The 15,282-nt window shown below is 44.4% G+C and overlaps 2 protein-coding genes across 3 annotated transcripts; both read left to right on the top strand.

Moving 5' to 3' along the window:
• Window positions 1-953: 953 nt before the first annotated feature.
• LOC124670162 (putative chloride channel-like protein CLC-g) lies at window positions 954-10,650 on the top strand. 2 transcript variants are annotated; one of them, XM_047206672.1, is made up of 8 exons: window positions 954-1,223; window positions 5,576-5,745; window positions 5,825-6,025; window positions 6,100-6,277; window positions 7,053-7,315; window positions 7,986-8,255; window positions 8,537-9,665; window positions 10,021-10,650. In XM_047206672.1, exons 1-8 carry the CDS (start codon window positions 1,128-1,130, stop codon window positions 10,159-10,161), a joined length of 2,448 nt encoding a protein of 815 aa, XP_047062628.1. In that variant the 5' UTR covers window positions 954-1,127; the 3' UTR covers window positions 10,162-10,650. The 2 variants fall into 2 exon arrangements, with proteins under 2 accessions (XP_047062628.1, XP_047062627.1); XM_047206671.1 differs by lacking the exon at window positions 954-1,223 and having other exon boundaries at window positions 5,209-5,745.
• Window positions 10,651-12,321: 1,671 nt separating this feature from the next.
• On the top strand, window positions 12,322-12,654 carry LOC124670997 (nuclear transcription factor Y subunit C-3-like). Its single transcript, XM_047207447.1, has one exon. The coding sequence runs from the start codon at window positions 12,322-12,324 to the stop codon at window positions 12,652-12,654; it is 333 nt and encodes a 110-aa protein (XP_047063403.1).
• Window positions 12,655-15,282: the final 2,628 nt, after the last annotated feature.

The raw sequence follows: 15,282 nt of genomic DNA, 5'->3' as shown, positions 1-15,282 counted from the left end.
AATCCTCAACAGTCAACGAACACGACACGCGACATTTTTTAACAGGCCTCGGTAAAACCTCACCGTCAGGGCAGGATGCCTGCACATTCTAGCAATACACGTGCTGCCTCGTTGAGACAACCATGACATCCATCCGCGGTCGATGAGTTGCGCTATCAGGACTGATAGCCGCGACGTGTGATCTGCCCCGGCGCTGCCGGTGCCCGATGAGTTCACGGTCAGCAGTTGAGCGTCCGTCAGAATCTGTGGTGACCTGATATAAGCATTCAGAGAGCCCGACGTCGCGTCGGTATCCTCCATTTGCTGGCAACTGCGGTGTTCAAGGAATGTGAGCACCCTCCCTTTGCTGGCAATATATCGCCGTGTTCAAGGAAGGTGTGCCACGTACAGGCGTGTTAGCAGCCTGCCCAGCGCGGCGGCGGTGGAGCTAGCGCCTTGTGTCCGTGCGTTTCCGGCCGGTCGATGGCGACCGGGTTAATTTCGTCGGGTATCCGTCAGCGTTTTCCCAGAGCTGCGGCGTTGGTTGGGTAGTATATTCTGTTCCCTGCGCCTCTGTCTCCTTGCTAGGCCGGCTGACAGCTGACAGCGGCTTGCCTGGTTGCCTGCTAACCAGTGCGATTCTGCTCGAAAGCTACTTAATCAGTGCAGTTCGATCTGTCCATTTGCCGTGCGAGCGTGGGTTCTCTGCCCTCCCGTTGCTTCTAGCTAGCTCTCGTCCGATCGAGCGATATCGCCGAGGCTGCTGGCAGCTCCTCATCTTGCCCTGATGCGCCCGTTGTTGCCTTGTGTAAATTACGTTGCTGTTTCTTCCCTTGCCCGTACGTCGGTTGTCATCAGGTCTCAACCGTGCCATGCCATGCTCCCTTTCCGATGGTTACCCTTTCGTCCGGCATGCTTAGTTGCGACGCTGGGTACAAATCCCTGACGAGCCTCCACTGGTCTAAGCTCCAACACTTCCACGGCTGCCTAGTACGTACGTCGTCCGCCCAGGTGGTATGCTCTCACTTCCTCCCTTAGCTGCCTCGGATACATTGACGACACAATGAAGCTCTGATTCTTATGGGCAGCGCTCGGCGGCTCACTAGCTGCGTTTCTCTCATGCAGAGAACCTCCGTGCGTCCATATCGATGGCGGTAGGAGGACCAGCCGGCGACCTGCCAGTCGAGGCTGTTTCTGCCGCTCCGGCGGTGGCCGATGATCATATATGTGTCGTCGTTCCACGGGTAAGAATCAAGTCTCTTTTGCCATTCTTGTGATAGTAGTAGAACAATTTGTTCGATGCTTCTTTTGAGATACATTGGTGAAAGAACTCCACGTCCGTGCATGTTCAGTACTTCAGTTACCACCTCGTTTTTTTTCCTTTTTTTTTTCTGGATTTTTGACAATTTTTGTATATGGGGTTTCTTGATCTAACTTGTTCCATATGATCTACCTTTTGATTGCTGATCATGTATATATTAAGTATTGAATTCGATAATATCACTCAGCCATACCTACATATTGTACAAATTTCCCGGGTTTATGACTTTTGGATCATTTATCTTCGAAATTTCTGCCCTCACGAGCTCACCCACCTATCTAATGCCGGGCGAGGTTTGGGGTTTATCGGAACCTCATAAATCTAGGAGGGGTAAAAGGAGGAGAACAATACACCCTTCTCCATTGGGCATGTGAGGGTTGTGGATAGTGGCTAAAGGTGATCGATAACCTTGAACGAGGAGGGGCTGCTAAAGCTATGTTTGCATTAATGTGAACGGAAACAATGAGATATATGCATAGGGGTTTGAGAGAGGGGGGGGGGGGGGACTAAACTACATTCATTGGATCAAACATACATTTTTCGAACAACAATCGGAAAATTTTGGCGGCAATATCTCTCCTCAAGTGCTTGCGCTACCACCGTAAAACCTCTCACTTTGAATAATATACTTAGATGGAGATCCTCCTCCCATCTCGCCCTTTGGAGACTAGGGCTACAAAGAAAGCTGGAGGGCCGTGAGCTGCTTGAGATTAAATCATGTTTTAGATCGACTCAAGATCAAATTGAACAAAAATGAGATGACTAGATGAGCCTGAGCCTGCTGCTGTAGTTTGGTTGAAATATGAGCTGTGTCTGAGCAAAAGATAATCCGATCCATATAGAATTGATGTAGATTGAACTACCATATCAGGTATGTCATATTTTATAGTGGAATGAAACTTCAAATAATTAGTTAGCTTTTCTTGCCTATAATGAAAATGTGTTACTTTAATAGTCGCATCTGAGATGTTCAGTGCTTTATGTTGAAACACGCATGCACTTTGGATTTATTTTTTTGTTGAAACACGCATATGAAAATTTAAGTGTAGATGTATTCCATCATTTAGGTAATTCCTATAAAACTAAGGATTAAAATCATGTCATCATTTGATTCGATAAATGATAGAAGACGTAGAAGACACTTCCCAATTTTTATCACGGAATGCCCTCTTATTTATGGTTATGTTTAATTAACTCGCTGCAAGTTGTTTTTTCTAAACTAGGCATGAGATTTTACACTACATCATTGTCGATCGTAGAAAAAAATTAACTTTGCATCTACCTCGAAAGTTGATCAATATCAACTTGATATAGCAGAGTATGAGGCAACTCCGTAGCTCGACCTCTAGCTCTAACCAAACGAGTTGGCATGTTTTCTAATACAAGCTGAGTTGAGGTAAGTATATATTGAGTTGACTGCATATACACGCATTTGTCACCCTCACACCAATATTAGATTTAGTTGGGACGATGCCAATCAAGCTTTACTTGGATAGAGGTACAAAATAGTCGCTTAAGAGCATCTACAGTACTCTATGTGAACAAAATTTTCTTCAAAATAACCTTAAAATGTTGAAAATCAAATTGAATTCGACGCACAAGAAAAATTTCATGAAAGATGGGCATTCAAACAAAATAGTACTTACATGAGCAATCTTCATACTGAACTTCTTCAGCAAATGGTGCGAAATTGTTTCATAAGAATTTACAAGACATATATAATACGCTTACTTCATATGTAATGTAACATTTGGATGCACAACTACCCATGTAAAAACTACCAAAAAAGAACTCTGATTTGTTTTAAAAAAGATAGAAACAAAAAAAATTGTAATTTCAATTTAGAGTCATACATGTGAAGCTCACACAATATTGTATGATAAAGATAAACATCACTATAGTTAATTTTGTAACGAAACTTGAAAATGTACTACATGTTAGATTATTGAGTCATCTTGTAAATTTTCACTAAACTTTATGCTTTGCAGAAAGTAGTGCTCTAAGAATGCATTTTTTCGACGTGCACCACGTTTACACATGGAGCGAAACCGCTTCATCAGAACTTATAAACACCGAAATAATTGTATTGATCATTTACTAGCCTAATTTGACATTTGGATGCACAAATACCCATGTCAACTTGGCAACCTTTGGGTATTTAAAAACCTCGAATCAACAAAATTGCCAACAAAAATGTTTTCGGCAAGAATCAATTGAAGCTAGAATCAAATGGGAAAGTAATACCTTAATATAAAGATCAAGAAACATTATAATTAGTAGTTTCTTAAGAAAAGTTATTGCCAAATTTGTTTATGTGACATCTAAGACAAAGATTCACTAGAAAAAGGGACAAAGCATCAAACCAACTACACAAGACACGCAACTGCACGTGTAAACCTGGCAAAAAGACACTAACTCCATTTTTGTAAGAAATGCCTTAAACATTTGTTCATTCAATCTAGAGTCATACATGTGAAAGTGACACCATATTATACTGTAAAGACCAAGATGTAGGAGAATTTGCTTCGTAAGATGGATTTGAATAGCACTACATGTGAGATCTTCAATCATCCCGTAAAAATATCATGAACACTACCTTTTCACAATTATTGATATAAATGTTTTTCACGCATGGCACTAGATTGTATTACAAAAACATACAAACTCGTATATGTGCCAAAACAAAAAAAAACCCCTCAAGCTTTTTTTTAATGAAAATCTTGAAACAAAAAAATTGGAGCTTGATTTAGAACCAAATGTATATGAAAGTGAAGTCATACATACCATACAGTAAGAATCAAGACGGTACTAGGAAAACAACTATAGGCCAAGGGTTACCACCAGCGCTCGCAAAAAAAAGCACGCCGGTGCTATTTCCCGTCGGCGCACGCGTTTTCCAGCGTACCGGTGATAACTACATGCCGTCGGCACACGTCCGGATTTGCGCACTGGCGATAACCCTGGGCCCGATCCAGGTCAGGGCAAAAATGTGCACCACACTTACTGCCGACGCATAGGTATAGTGGTGTGCTAGAGCACCATTATACCGGTTCGTCGGCGCTAAGTGTAGTGCACGGCTGATGTTAGAAATTTTAAAAAATAAAATACTTTGAGATGGCCATGTGTTTGTGGTCTAGTTGTCAGAAAAATGAAGAAACATGAATTTCAACTATTTTTGCAAAATTGCGCCATCTTTCGGTAAAATGGCTTTTCCGGTTGCATACGACCTCCGATGAAAAGGTATCCATCTGATTTCAATGGGCTATGGTAATTTATCCACATATTAGATTGGCTTTTTTTAATATTTTAAAAATGTTGCTGTCGACTCACCAGGATGGCCTTTTCCTAGTAGTCAGATCCATAGAGCTAGAAACCTATATGAATGTTGTACAAGTTGACCTTCAACCAACTTGAAAAAATTCATGAAAATGTGCCTTGAATAAAGGAATTGTTGACCTAAACATTTTCTAAACGTGGCACGAACCTGTTTTCTAGAAACTTACAAGCATGTAAATGTCTCCGGCATTTACAAGTGTATTTTGTCATTTGGACACACAAATACCCATGCAAACCTGTTCTTAAAGAAAATAACTAGTCTATATATTCAGGAACCTAGGAGCAGATTGCATTTTTTTAGTAAAACAAAAGAAATTGCGGTTCAAAGCTAGATTCGACATCTGAAAGTGACAACCTTGCTATATACGTAGTACTAAAGATCAAGATGTAGTGGAATATACAAGGTTTCTTACGCAAAGTTGTGCCAGATTCGTCGCGACGACACTTAAGACGAAGACTCGCTAGAATAAGAACCAAAACAAACGACAGAATCAGATCCGATCGACGTTTAGAAGCGTTTCGTTTTGCTCGTCTCTTCCGTCGGTTGTTTGTTCCAAGCGTGAAGCGTGCCGCCACCGGCCGGAATCCTCGCCAACTGTTTCCGAACTCAGCTTCTCGATTCCCCAGACGCCGGCGGCGGCTCCACCTAGCAGGAACCACTGTCAAATCCAACTGGGACCAAGTGGTCACGGGTCCCGACGGTCAGCGTCCCAGTCATAAAAAACGAGTTTTGCTATCGCCGGGAATTTCTGTTGCTGAGCTCAGCACCACTCCCCTGCCCGTGCCGTGCCGTGCGTGGTGGGCTGGCGGCGGAGCGGAGCAGATCGGCGGATGGCTCCGAGGGACCAGAATGGCGGCGGGAGCGCGGGCGGCGCCGCGGATCCGGAGGCTGACATCGAGGCCCCGCTCATCTCACCCGGCTCGTCCTTCTTCTTCCAGGACACGGCGGCGCTCGAGGACGGCGAGGGCGACGGCGACGGCGAGGAGGAGCAGCAGCGGCGGGCCCGGTGGCGCTTCCTCTCCTCCTTCGGCCGCCTGCGGTCCAACGTCACCTCCCAGGTCGCGCTCGTCGGCACCGACGTCTGCCCCATCGAGAGCCTCGACTACGAGTACGCACCACGACGCCCGCCTCTCCTCCCCCCAATCTCACGCAATTCGCTCGCTAATTGGCCTCCATTCGCCTTCTAGGTTGATCGAGAACGACGTGTTCAAGCAGGACTGGAGGGCGCAGGGGCGGAACCACATCCTGCGCTACTTCGCGCTCAAGTGGGCCCTCTGCTTCCTCGTCGGCGCGCTCACCGCCGTCGCCGCCTTCCTCGCCAACCTCGGCGTCGAGAACGTCGCCGGCGTCAAGTTCGTCATCACATCCACACTCATGTTCGAGCGCAGGTAAGTTTCTGCTGAGCTCATCGCCATTCAGGCGGTTTCTGTTTGTGGTTCTCACTCGAAATTGACCCGGTCAGGTTCGAATCGGCGTTCATAGTGTTCCTGGTGTCGAATTTCCTGCTCACCATGTTCGCCACGGCGCTGACGGTGTACGTGGCGCCGGCGGCGGCCGGGTCCGGCATCCCGGAAGTGAAGGCCTACCTGAACGGCGTCGATGCGCCCAACATATTCTGTCTCAAGACTCTGCTGGTCAAGGTACACCAATTCTTCTTGCCCTTAACTTGGAAGTATCCTTGTACTAGTGAAGCAATGATGTGCTCCATTGGATCCTTGATCTGTCATTGTGGCAGTTCTGTAGCAGAGATATCTCTAATCTGTTTGTCAGACATTGTAGTTGGATCTGCAGTAGTTCTGTTTTCTGTACTTATTGTGCCTTTATTTAATATATACCACGTGAGACGATTTACACAAGTTGGAACCTGGAGTGCTGGATTTGATAGAATCTCTGAGGGCTAGGAAATCATGTCAACTGAAATATGTTATGTTGGCATAGAGTTGACCATGCAATATTTTGGATATTTTAAAAAATGTAGGGAAGATGAGATATATGCCCCTGCAAAGTGTGTGTTTTCTTGAAATGTCCCTGCAAAGTAGTTGTCTTCTTGTACTTTTATTCAACATCACGTGAGAGATGATTTACACAAGTTGGAGTGTAGGATTTGATCAGATCTCTGTGGGTTGAGCATACAACCGTTCGGATATATAAAAAAATGCAGGAAAGATGAGATATATGCCCCTGCAGAAGTGTGTGTTTTCTACAGACGTCCATGCAAAGTTAAATTTTAGTAAATGTTGCTGCTGCTCACTTTTTATAAACTTGTCATTGATCAGATCACTTTGTGGTCATTTACAACATTTCCAGCCAATTTGATCCCCTGCATATTTAACTTTGTTTTTTTTTTTGTATGAACCAAATCGCTTTCCTCTTGTATTAGTATACCTTGATTTCATATCTTCTGGTTTTGAGCAGGTTGTTGGATGCATTGCTGCAGTATCAGCATCACTGCATGTGGGAAAAGCTGGTCCTCTGGTACACACAGGTGCATGCATTGCATCAATTCTTGGGCAAGGTGGTTCACGGAAATATCGAATGACATCTAAATGGCTAAGGTACTTCAAGAACGATAGGGATCGGAGGGACCTTGTCACTTGTGGTGCTGGTGCTGGTATTGCTGGTGCTTTCAGGGCTCCAGTTGCTGGAGTCCTTTTTGCTCTGGAAACAGTATCTTCACGGTAAAAACTTCTCTTTGACTTGAAATAGTGATACTTACCTCTATGGATTGTCTTATTTCATTATTTATTCGCTAAGGTAAGAATATTGTCCGTACCTGCTGAAATGTAGAAATATCGGTTCAGCTGTTGCGGCTTTATCTATAAAGCGGGGCGAAAGCCTATTTCGAGGATGTAGAAATATAGTCAACAGCAGGTTCTATGCTTAAGGTGTTACACAAGATGTCCATTTTATTCCTCAAGTTTGTGATTTCATTTGTTTTTCGGCAAGGACACAAGACTGCACTACCTAGTGCCAAAGCTTTAAATTTTCTGCACAATTTCAGATATTAGAAAATCCCACAACAACTTGTAGCTTTACCAATTAATTTCTCCTTTTTTTCACTGCTTTCCAATCTAGGATTATCTGAAATTTTGAACCATCATTACTTTCTTGGCCAACTCTTAGTAGAACTTTTGAAAATTGTTATGGCAAGAGGTGCATTGATGCAATGAAGGGTAGCGTGCAAGATAAATATGCCCTTTTCATTTTCTAAAAAGATAAATGTGTCCTTTGTGCTTACACCTTGAAATGAAAATATATCTCTAAGTGCTCCTACAACATTGTACCCATATAAAAAAAATTGCACAAAAATAAAATACTACTGAACTATACTTTTTGTTGTCTTTGCAGGTGGAGGAGTGCCCTACTCTGGCGAGCTTTTTTCACAACAGCCATCGTTGCTGTTGTTCTTAGGGTATTAATAGACGTCTGTAAAAGTGGCAGGTGTGGATTGTTCGGGAAAGGTGGCCTTATAATGTTTGATGTTACTTCGGGTTACATCAACTATCATGCGGTTGATTTACCTCCCGTAATCACACTGGCAGTTCTTGGAGGAGTACTGGGGAGCTTGTACAACCTCTTCCTTGACAAGGTTCTTCGCCTTTACAATGTTATCAACCAGTATGTACCGACTCACTTACGTAATTTTGAACTGAGGCATTCCATTTGCTAAAAGCTAAGTAGTCCTTAATACATCACTTCCTTTTACTATATCTCATATCAATGTTATGAACTAGTTAATTAAAAGTTCAAAACTGTTCATAAATCACAACAATGGCTATGTGCAAGTACTGGTCCTTTTCGTAGATGCTTAATTATGGTGTTAATTAGACTCATTTCTCTATGCGAAGTGCTAAAATTTCCCCGAGCTAACTCCTTCCCAATCTCTTCAATTTACTCAGGAGAGGGCAAACCTACAAACTACTCCTGGCTGCAACAGTCACCATCTGTACTTCATGCTGCCTCTTTGGTTTGCCATGGCTTGCTGCTTGCAAACCATGTCCAATTGACTCAGAAGAAGCTTGTCCATCAATTGGTAGGTCTGGAAATTTCAAGAAGTTCCAGTGTCAAATGGGTAATTACAACGACTTGGCTAGCCTGCTCTTCAACACCAATGATGATACTATTAGAAACCTCTACAGTTCTGGCACCGATCATGAGTTCCACCTCTCTTCCATCCTTCTGTTCTTTTTGGCATCATATTTTCTGGGGATCTTCAGCTATGGACTTGCCTTGCCATCTGGCCTCTTTGTGCCACTCATTTTAACTGGTGCAGCTTACGGTCGTCTGGTTGGCATGTTGATTGGGTCGGAATCAACTTTAGATCATGGTCTTTTTGCAGTTCTTGGCTCTGCTGCCCTTCTAGGTGGATCAATGAGAATGACAGTGTCAGTTTGTGTTGTCATGCTAGAACTGACAAACAATCTGCTCATGCTTCCTCTGGTTATGCTGGTCCTTATCATATCAAAGACAGTGGCAGATGCGTTTAATGCAAATGTCTATGACTTGCTTGTCAAATTGAAAGGTTTTCCCTTTCTTGAAGGGCATGCTGAACCCTACATGAGGCAATTGTCAGTTAGTGATGTTGTAACAGGTCCTCTGCAGACATTCGGTGGCATAGAGAAAGTTGGCCGTATTGTGCATGTTTTGAAGACAACCGGCCATAATGGTTTCCCTGTCGTTGATGAGCCACCAATTTCAGATGGTCCCGAGTTATATGGTCTTATTCTTCGAGCCCACCTGCTTGTTCTACTGAGAAAGAAAGAATTTGCCAGTAGTTGCACAACTTCAGCATTAGATGCTTCAAAGCATTTCTCACCTGATGAATTTGCAAAACGTGGTTCAGGAAAACATGACAGAATCGAGGACATTGAATTAACTGCAGATGAAATGGAAATGTTTCTAGACTTGCATCCATTCACAAACACATCTCCTTACACTGTGGTTGAGACTATGTCTTTAGCTAAGGCTCTTATACTTTTTCGTGAAGTTGGATTGAGACACCTTTTGGTTCTTCCAAAATCTTCCAAGGTTAGGCGACTCTTCTTTATATTCATTTATCACAGTGTTTAAGGTTTTGAAGCATTATTTTGTCAATCTACTTTGTAGGAGTATATCTTTTTATTAATTGTCGTGCTTGTATCAACAAATCTAGCTGAATAGCACCTATGTTGCAATCATCACTTGTTTCATTGGCAAACTAGTTTTAACCCTTACTAGTTCTGACGGTAACTATGATGATTAGTCATACAGGGTCGCAAAATGGATGCACAATTACTACTAGAATTATCTTTTATACTGCATGCACGTGTATCCTCATTTGAAGTTATATTATTTTTGTTCTGATGTCGATATATTTTTGACCATTTAATTTCTGTTAATGCAGAGGTCGCCTGTCGTTGGCATATTAACACGGCACGACTTCATGCCTGAGCATGTATTGGGTATTCATCCTTACCTGTTCAAGAGCAGATGGAAGAAGGTGCGATTTGGCAAGTCAGCTTTCACCAACTTCTTTAGTCACTAGCGCTAGCAACTGATAATTTGGAGAAGTAACCAAATGACTGTTGTGTATTGGTATTCATGTTGGTATTGGTATCGGGACACCGCTCTCTATTCCATCAAATCATGGTTGACATGATTTCTTTGAAGACACTGTGCCGAAGCATCATGATCAACACCATAAAAAAGGGGATATCAGATGACGATCTCTGAACATAGCTGCCCAACTGACGGACATATGGATCAACACAGCTGAGAGAAATATAGCCACATTTTCAGGTGCAAGCGGCAACAAGATCAGATTAGAATAAGCTGTTTCTGATGGTTCCTCGTAGATTTGATCCCTAGCAAGTAACCCGTACATTAGATCAATTGACTTGTACATGATTTGTATGACAAAATCGGACTGCGACAGGCTCCATTCGCAACCGCAAATGACTTCACTCAGTGATGTCAGGTTAGCACCTCTGCGCACCAGAAAATAAAAGTTCACCTGCCCATCTCGAGGCAAAACTGCCCACGTCTAATGCATACAGGATGAGGCGAAAATTGAAGACCTGGAGGGTTGAGGAAGAAAACTAAAGAGCCAACTCGCACGAGTGAAACGAATGAGCAACTGAAAAAGGTACTGCGAAGGGCCGAAGCCTAGAGCACTCGCTCAATCCATTTAATCGGTAGGATCGAGCAAGGGCAGACAACTTCCCTTTTAATTAGCACATGAAATGCGTACATTATCTTTATAGAAGACAGGGGCGTACATTATCTTTATAAAAGACAGAGGTTTGAATACAAGAAGGCTACCACCCGTAGCATGAACTCTACACCGACTAGTCCGAAGATAGGCACCGTTGACAAAACAACAACGAGAAGAAAGAATCTATCCTAAGCTAAACAATAGAACCGCGTCTCGACCGACGCTAGACACCTCCGAAGAACAACAACTCTAAAAGGGTTCTCCTTGTCGACGCACCATAACAGGACAATATGGTGGAACTTGGTTGGCCCCGAGAAAGCATCGTCTTGGAGTCGCCAACTATGGCGTGCATAGCGCCTCTGCAGCCAAACTCGGACCGCGGCAAGCACCGGAGGAATGGATTAGGACCTCCAAGTTGTGTCCCCAAACGCGAAACTTTCAACAGAAGGGACGACATCGAGAACGTCGTCATCGCGCCGATCCAAAGGATCTAGGCTTTCGCCCGGACACCGCAACCAAAGCCGCGATACCCAATAAGTCAGGTAGGTCTTTCCTCCCTTGCATGTTCAAGTGCTTAAAAGAACCCGAAACATGTATACTGAGACCTTGCACATTTGTAGGATACATCATTGGTTGCATCCATATTTATTTTTAGTACTTTGAAATACCGTTTTCCCAATTTTCAAAATAAAACGGTGCATGCAACCCAATTTCCAAATGCCTTTTTTTGCTAGAGAGTAGTACTATCCGGTAAATTCAAATGTTATGCTGCTGTGGTGTGTTCTGCTGGTCCCGTTTTGTGCAACTGTGGCGCACGCCAAGCCGCCAACTGGCAATGTTCTGTGTCCATTTTACCCATGTAAATTTTGTCAATGATGCATACTAGATCGCCATCTGTACGATCATATGCGTATTTGTTTTCTGTATGTGCAAATAAGGAATATGCAGCAGAGAATAGAATATGCCAATATTCCAAAAGAGAAAACGCATATGCCAACGTAGACTACGCTTTACACCTTGCTTGCGTACTCCAAGAAAGACGCCTTCCAAATAAGGACGCGCTGGTCGATTCGATCTCCTCAATCTCATCCTCTTGACCCACGCAGCGCAACGCAAGCAAGCAACGTTCGATGAAAAGCTGCACCCCAATTATCTACACGCCTTCGTACACCATCGCGATCTCAACCAATGTCTCCTACGTTTTCCTTCGATTTGTTTACATGATCTTTCTAGCTCCACGCACTGATCGATCGCTGTCCAAACTGCCGGCCACGGCCAGCTCCATGGCCGGCCGCCCAGCGCCCATGGTCCGCAGCAGCCACCACCACGCCACGCGCTCCACCTCCCTCGGCTCGTGGAGTCAAACGCGATGCGCGCGTATATAACATCCATCCATGGCCGCAGCTGATTGATCAGAAATTGCACCGTTCGTTGGAGCTTAGCTATATAGGCCAGCACGGGGGCGGACGCAAGAGCGGCGGTGGCGAGAAGATGAGGCTAGCGAGGCCGTACTCGGGGGTGTTCCGGGGCGGGGCGACGGCGCGGACGGGGCCGCACGCGATGCCGCTGGCGCGGATCAAGAAGATCATGAAGCGGTCGGCGGGGGACGGCAGCGGCGCGGACGGCGCCGGGGCGAGGATGATCTCGGTCGAGGCGCCCGTGGTGTTCTCCAGGGCCTGCGAGCTCCTCGTTGCCGAGCTCACCCGCGCCGCATGGGCCGCCACGCTCGACGGCAAGCGCCGGACCATGCACCGGGAGGACGTCGCCCAAGCCGTCCGAGACACCGATCTCTTCGACTTCCTCGTCGACGTTGTCAAGGACTGACGACGGTGGTGATGGTGATGCCGGTGCTGGGGGGCGCGAAGGTCTCCTCGCGCCCGTGCCCAGACGCCATGTCGACGACGACGGCGCGCTTCACTAGAAACTTGCCGGAATTTGTGGATGCATATGCATGCTGCATGCAGGGTCGTTGTGCTTCTGAAATTAAACTGTATCACACGTGATTAATTGCACTAATTAGCTAAAGTTTTACCCAAATGTACAGGCACAGACACGCACTATGTGCTGAATTGTGTCGAGCTTGATTGTATGGATAATGGAAGTGTACTTAGGAGAGTGGTGCTTATCCGGAATCACTACGCTTCATTGCATGCCAATTTGTTTCAGATTTTCAAAACTTGATGAAACGTAATGAAACTAGGCAGTACAAATCTCAAAGCCTGAAACATAATAAATTCAAGAGCATAAACATGCACGCGATGTCCCGTGCATGGAACATATGCATTTGTCGGAAAAAAACTACTTTATGTATCTATATTTTCGATGGTTACCATGCTGCACAATGACTACTTCGTAGAAGGGGCAACACAGAACGACAACTTTTTACGCCAGTATAGGATGAGCAAGGGTTTTTTCATAAATATCATCCACGGCGATCGAGAGTTTGACCCCTACTTCAAGATGAAGCACAACGTTGTTGGCACGGCCGGGTTCTCATCGATTCAGAAGTGCATCGCCGCCATGAGGATGCTTGCATACGGAGCATCTGCCGATACACAGGATGACGACCTTTGCATGAGTGAGTATTTTACCATTGAATGCATGTATAAGTTTTGTCGACCTGTGTGGCAAGTACTACTTGAGAGGGCCAACTGAAGAAGAGACTGCAAGGATCATGGCCCAAAATGCAGCGAGAGGATTCCATAGGATGCTTGGAAGCATTGATTGTATGCACTGATCATGTAAGAACTGCATGTTTGCTTGGCAAGGTATATACAAAGGGCGTCATGGATATTGCAGTGTGGTGCTTCAAGCTGTGGCAGATTATGACCTGTGGATTTGGCATTCATTCTTTGGCATGGTGGGATCACACAATGTCATCAACGTGTTGCAGCCGTCTCCGGTGTTCAGGAAACTAGTGGAAGGTCATGCACCACCATGCAACTATGAGATCAATAGCCACCAATATACGAAAGGCTACTATCTAGTCGATGGTATATATCCAACATGGACGCCATTTGTCAAAAAAATCCTGGTGCCATCAGGTTAGAAGAATTTCCACTTTGCTTCACGACGGGAGGCTTGCCGGAAGGAAGTCGAGCGGACATTTGGTGTGCTACAAAAAACAATTTGCTATTGTTTGGTACCATGCTCTAAGCTGGTCGCACGACTAAATGTGGAAGGTGATGCAGACTTGTGTGATCATGCACAACATGATCATCGAGGATGATCGCAAGAATCGGGCAGGACACATGTTGGTCCCTATGAGTGCCATTGCCCTCTTGCGGAGGTTGAGCACGAGGTGTCTGCAGATTTTGCTAATTTTCTCACCATGCACGCGGAGATCCATGACACCCATGTTCACGATCAACTGCAACATGATCTCGTTGACCATCTGTGAAGGGCCAAAGGATTATCAGCAAATGCGGCGACGATTTTATCTATTTGATTTGGAAACAATTTTAGCAAATATATTTATCTGTGTGCTACGTTCAGTAAATTGGTTGTGTTTTCAAATACTCTAACCGGAAAAAAAAAACAAATTTAGGGCCTCGTTTGGGGGACGCGACTGGGGAGAGACGTGCCCCAAACGCGGCACCAAGCAATAGCGTCCCCAAACGCTCTATCTGAATTTTTAGGAGGGGTTATAGAGAACGCGATTGAAGATGCTCTTAGTTGGTGCTAGTTGGATCCGAACATTGTGGTATTTGTGGTTTGGTGCCGCGAGGTCTGGTAGAGAGAACTTCTGCTAGGCACTTGCAGTAGGTCACACCAATTCTTGTCAAAGTGAGCGACAATGGTCTAAGAGTTCAGATCGAATGAAATATTAGGTCACATTTCAGGTTTGGTTAAGTCAAGCTTTCTAATATCTTGACCAACTATGCACGATAAAATATATATTAATATATACAAATCATATGTAAATAATATGATAATCGCTTGTATTACGGTACTAGTGTTTTTTTCTTTTAATTTTCCAAATAATAACATATTTTACATATAATTAGTTAAATTTACTTTAACCAAACTTATATACAAAGTAATATGGAAAGGAGGGAGTACCAATCCGGCCAATGAGCCTCGGCTTCAGTCAAGCCGTAAGAGATCTGGCTTCTATCAGGTTGAAACGGGAGGGAAGCGGGTAATAGCCTAGATAAGGAGAAGGTTGAGGTGTGCTCCAAGGAGAAATAAAGGCCTTCATAGATTGGGACAAGACTCTGGACAGAAGCAAACAGGGATGGGAAATCCTCTTAATGACTTCGTCTTTTGTCGGGTTGGCTAGTTTTTTTTTTTTTTTTTTTTTTTTGCGAAGAAGGACTGATTGCATTAAACAAGAGTCTTACAAACAAGCTCGGAAAATAAGAAAATTACAAGACAGCCTTCCGAGCTCTGGCTTTGTCATCCTCGTCGAGCAAGCCGCTACGCCGGCGAAACCAGTCGGGTTAGCTAGCT

This window comes from Lolium rigidum, chromosome 7 (genome assembly GCF_022539505.1).
Source record: "Lolium rigidum isolate FL_2022 chromosome 7, APGP_CSIRO_Lrig_0.1, whole genome shotgun sequence".
Classification (NCBI taxonomy): domain Eukaryota; kingdom Viridiplantae; phylum Streptophyta; class Magnoliopsida; order Poales; family Poaceae; genus Lolium; species Lolium rigidum.
The sequence above is the reverse complement of the archived record's forward strand: the minus strand, read 5'-3'. Positions and strand labels throughout refer to the sequence as shown.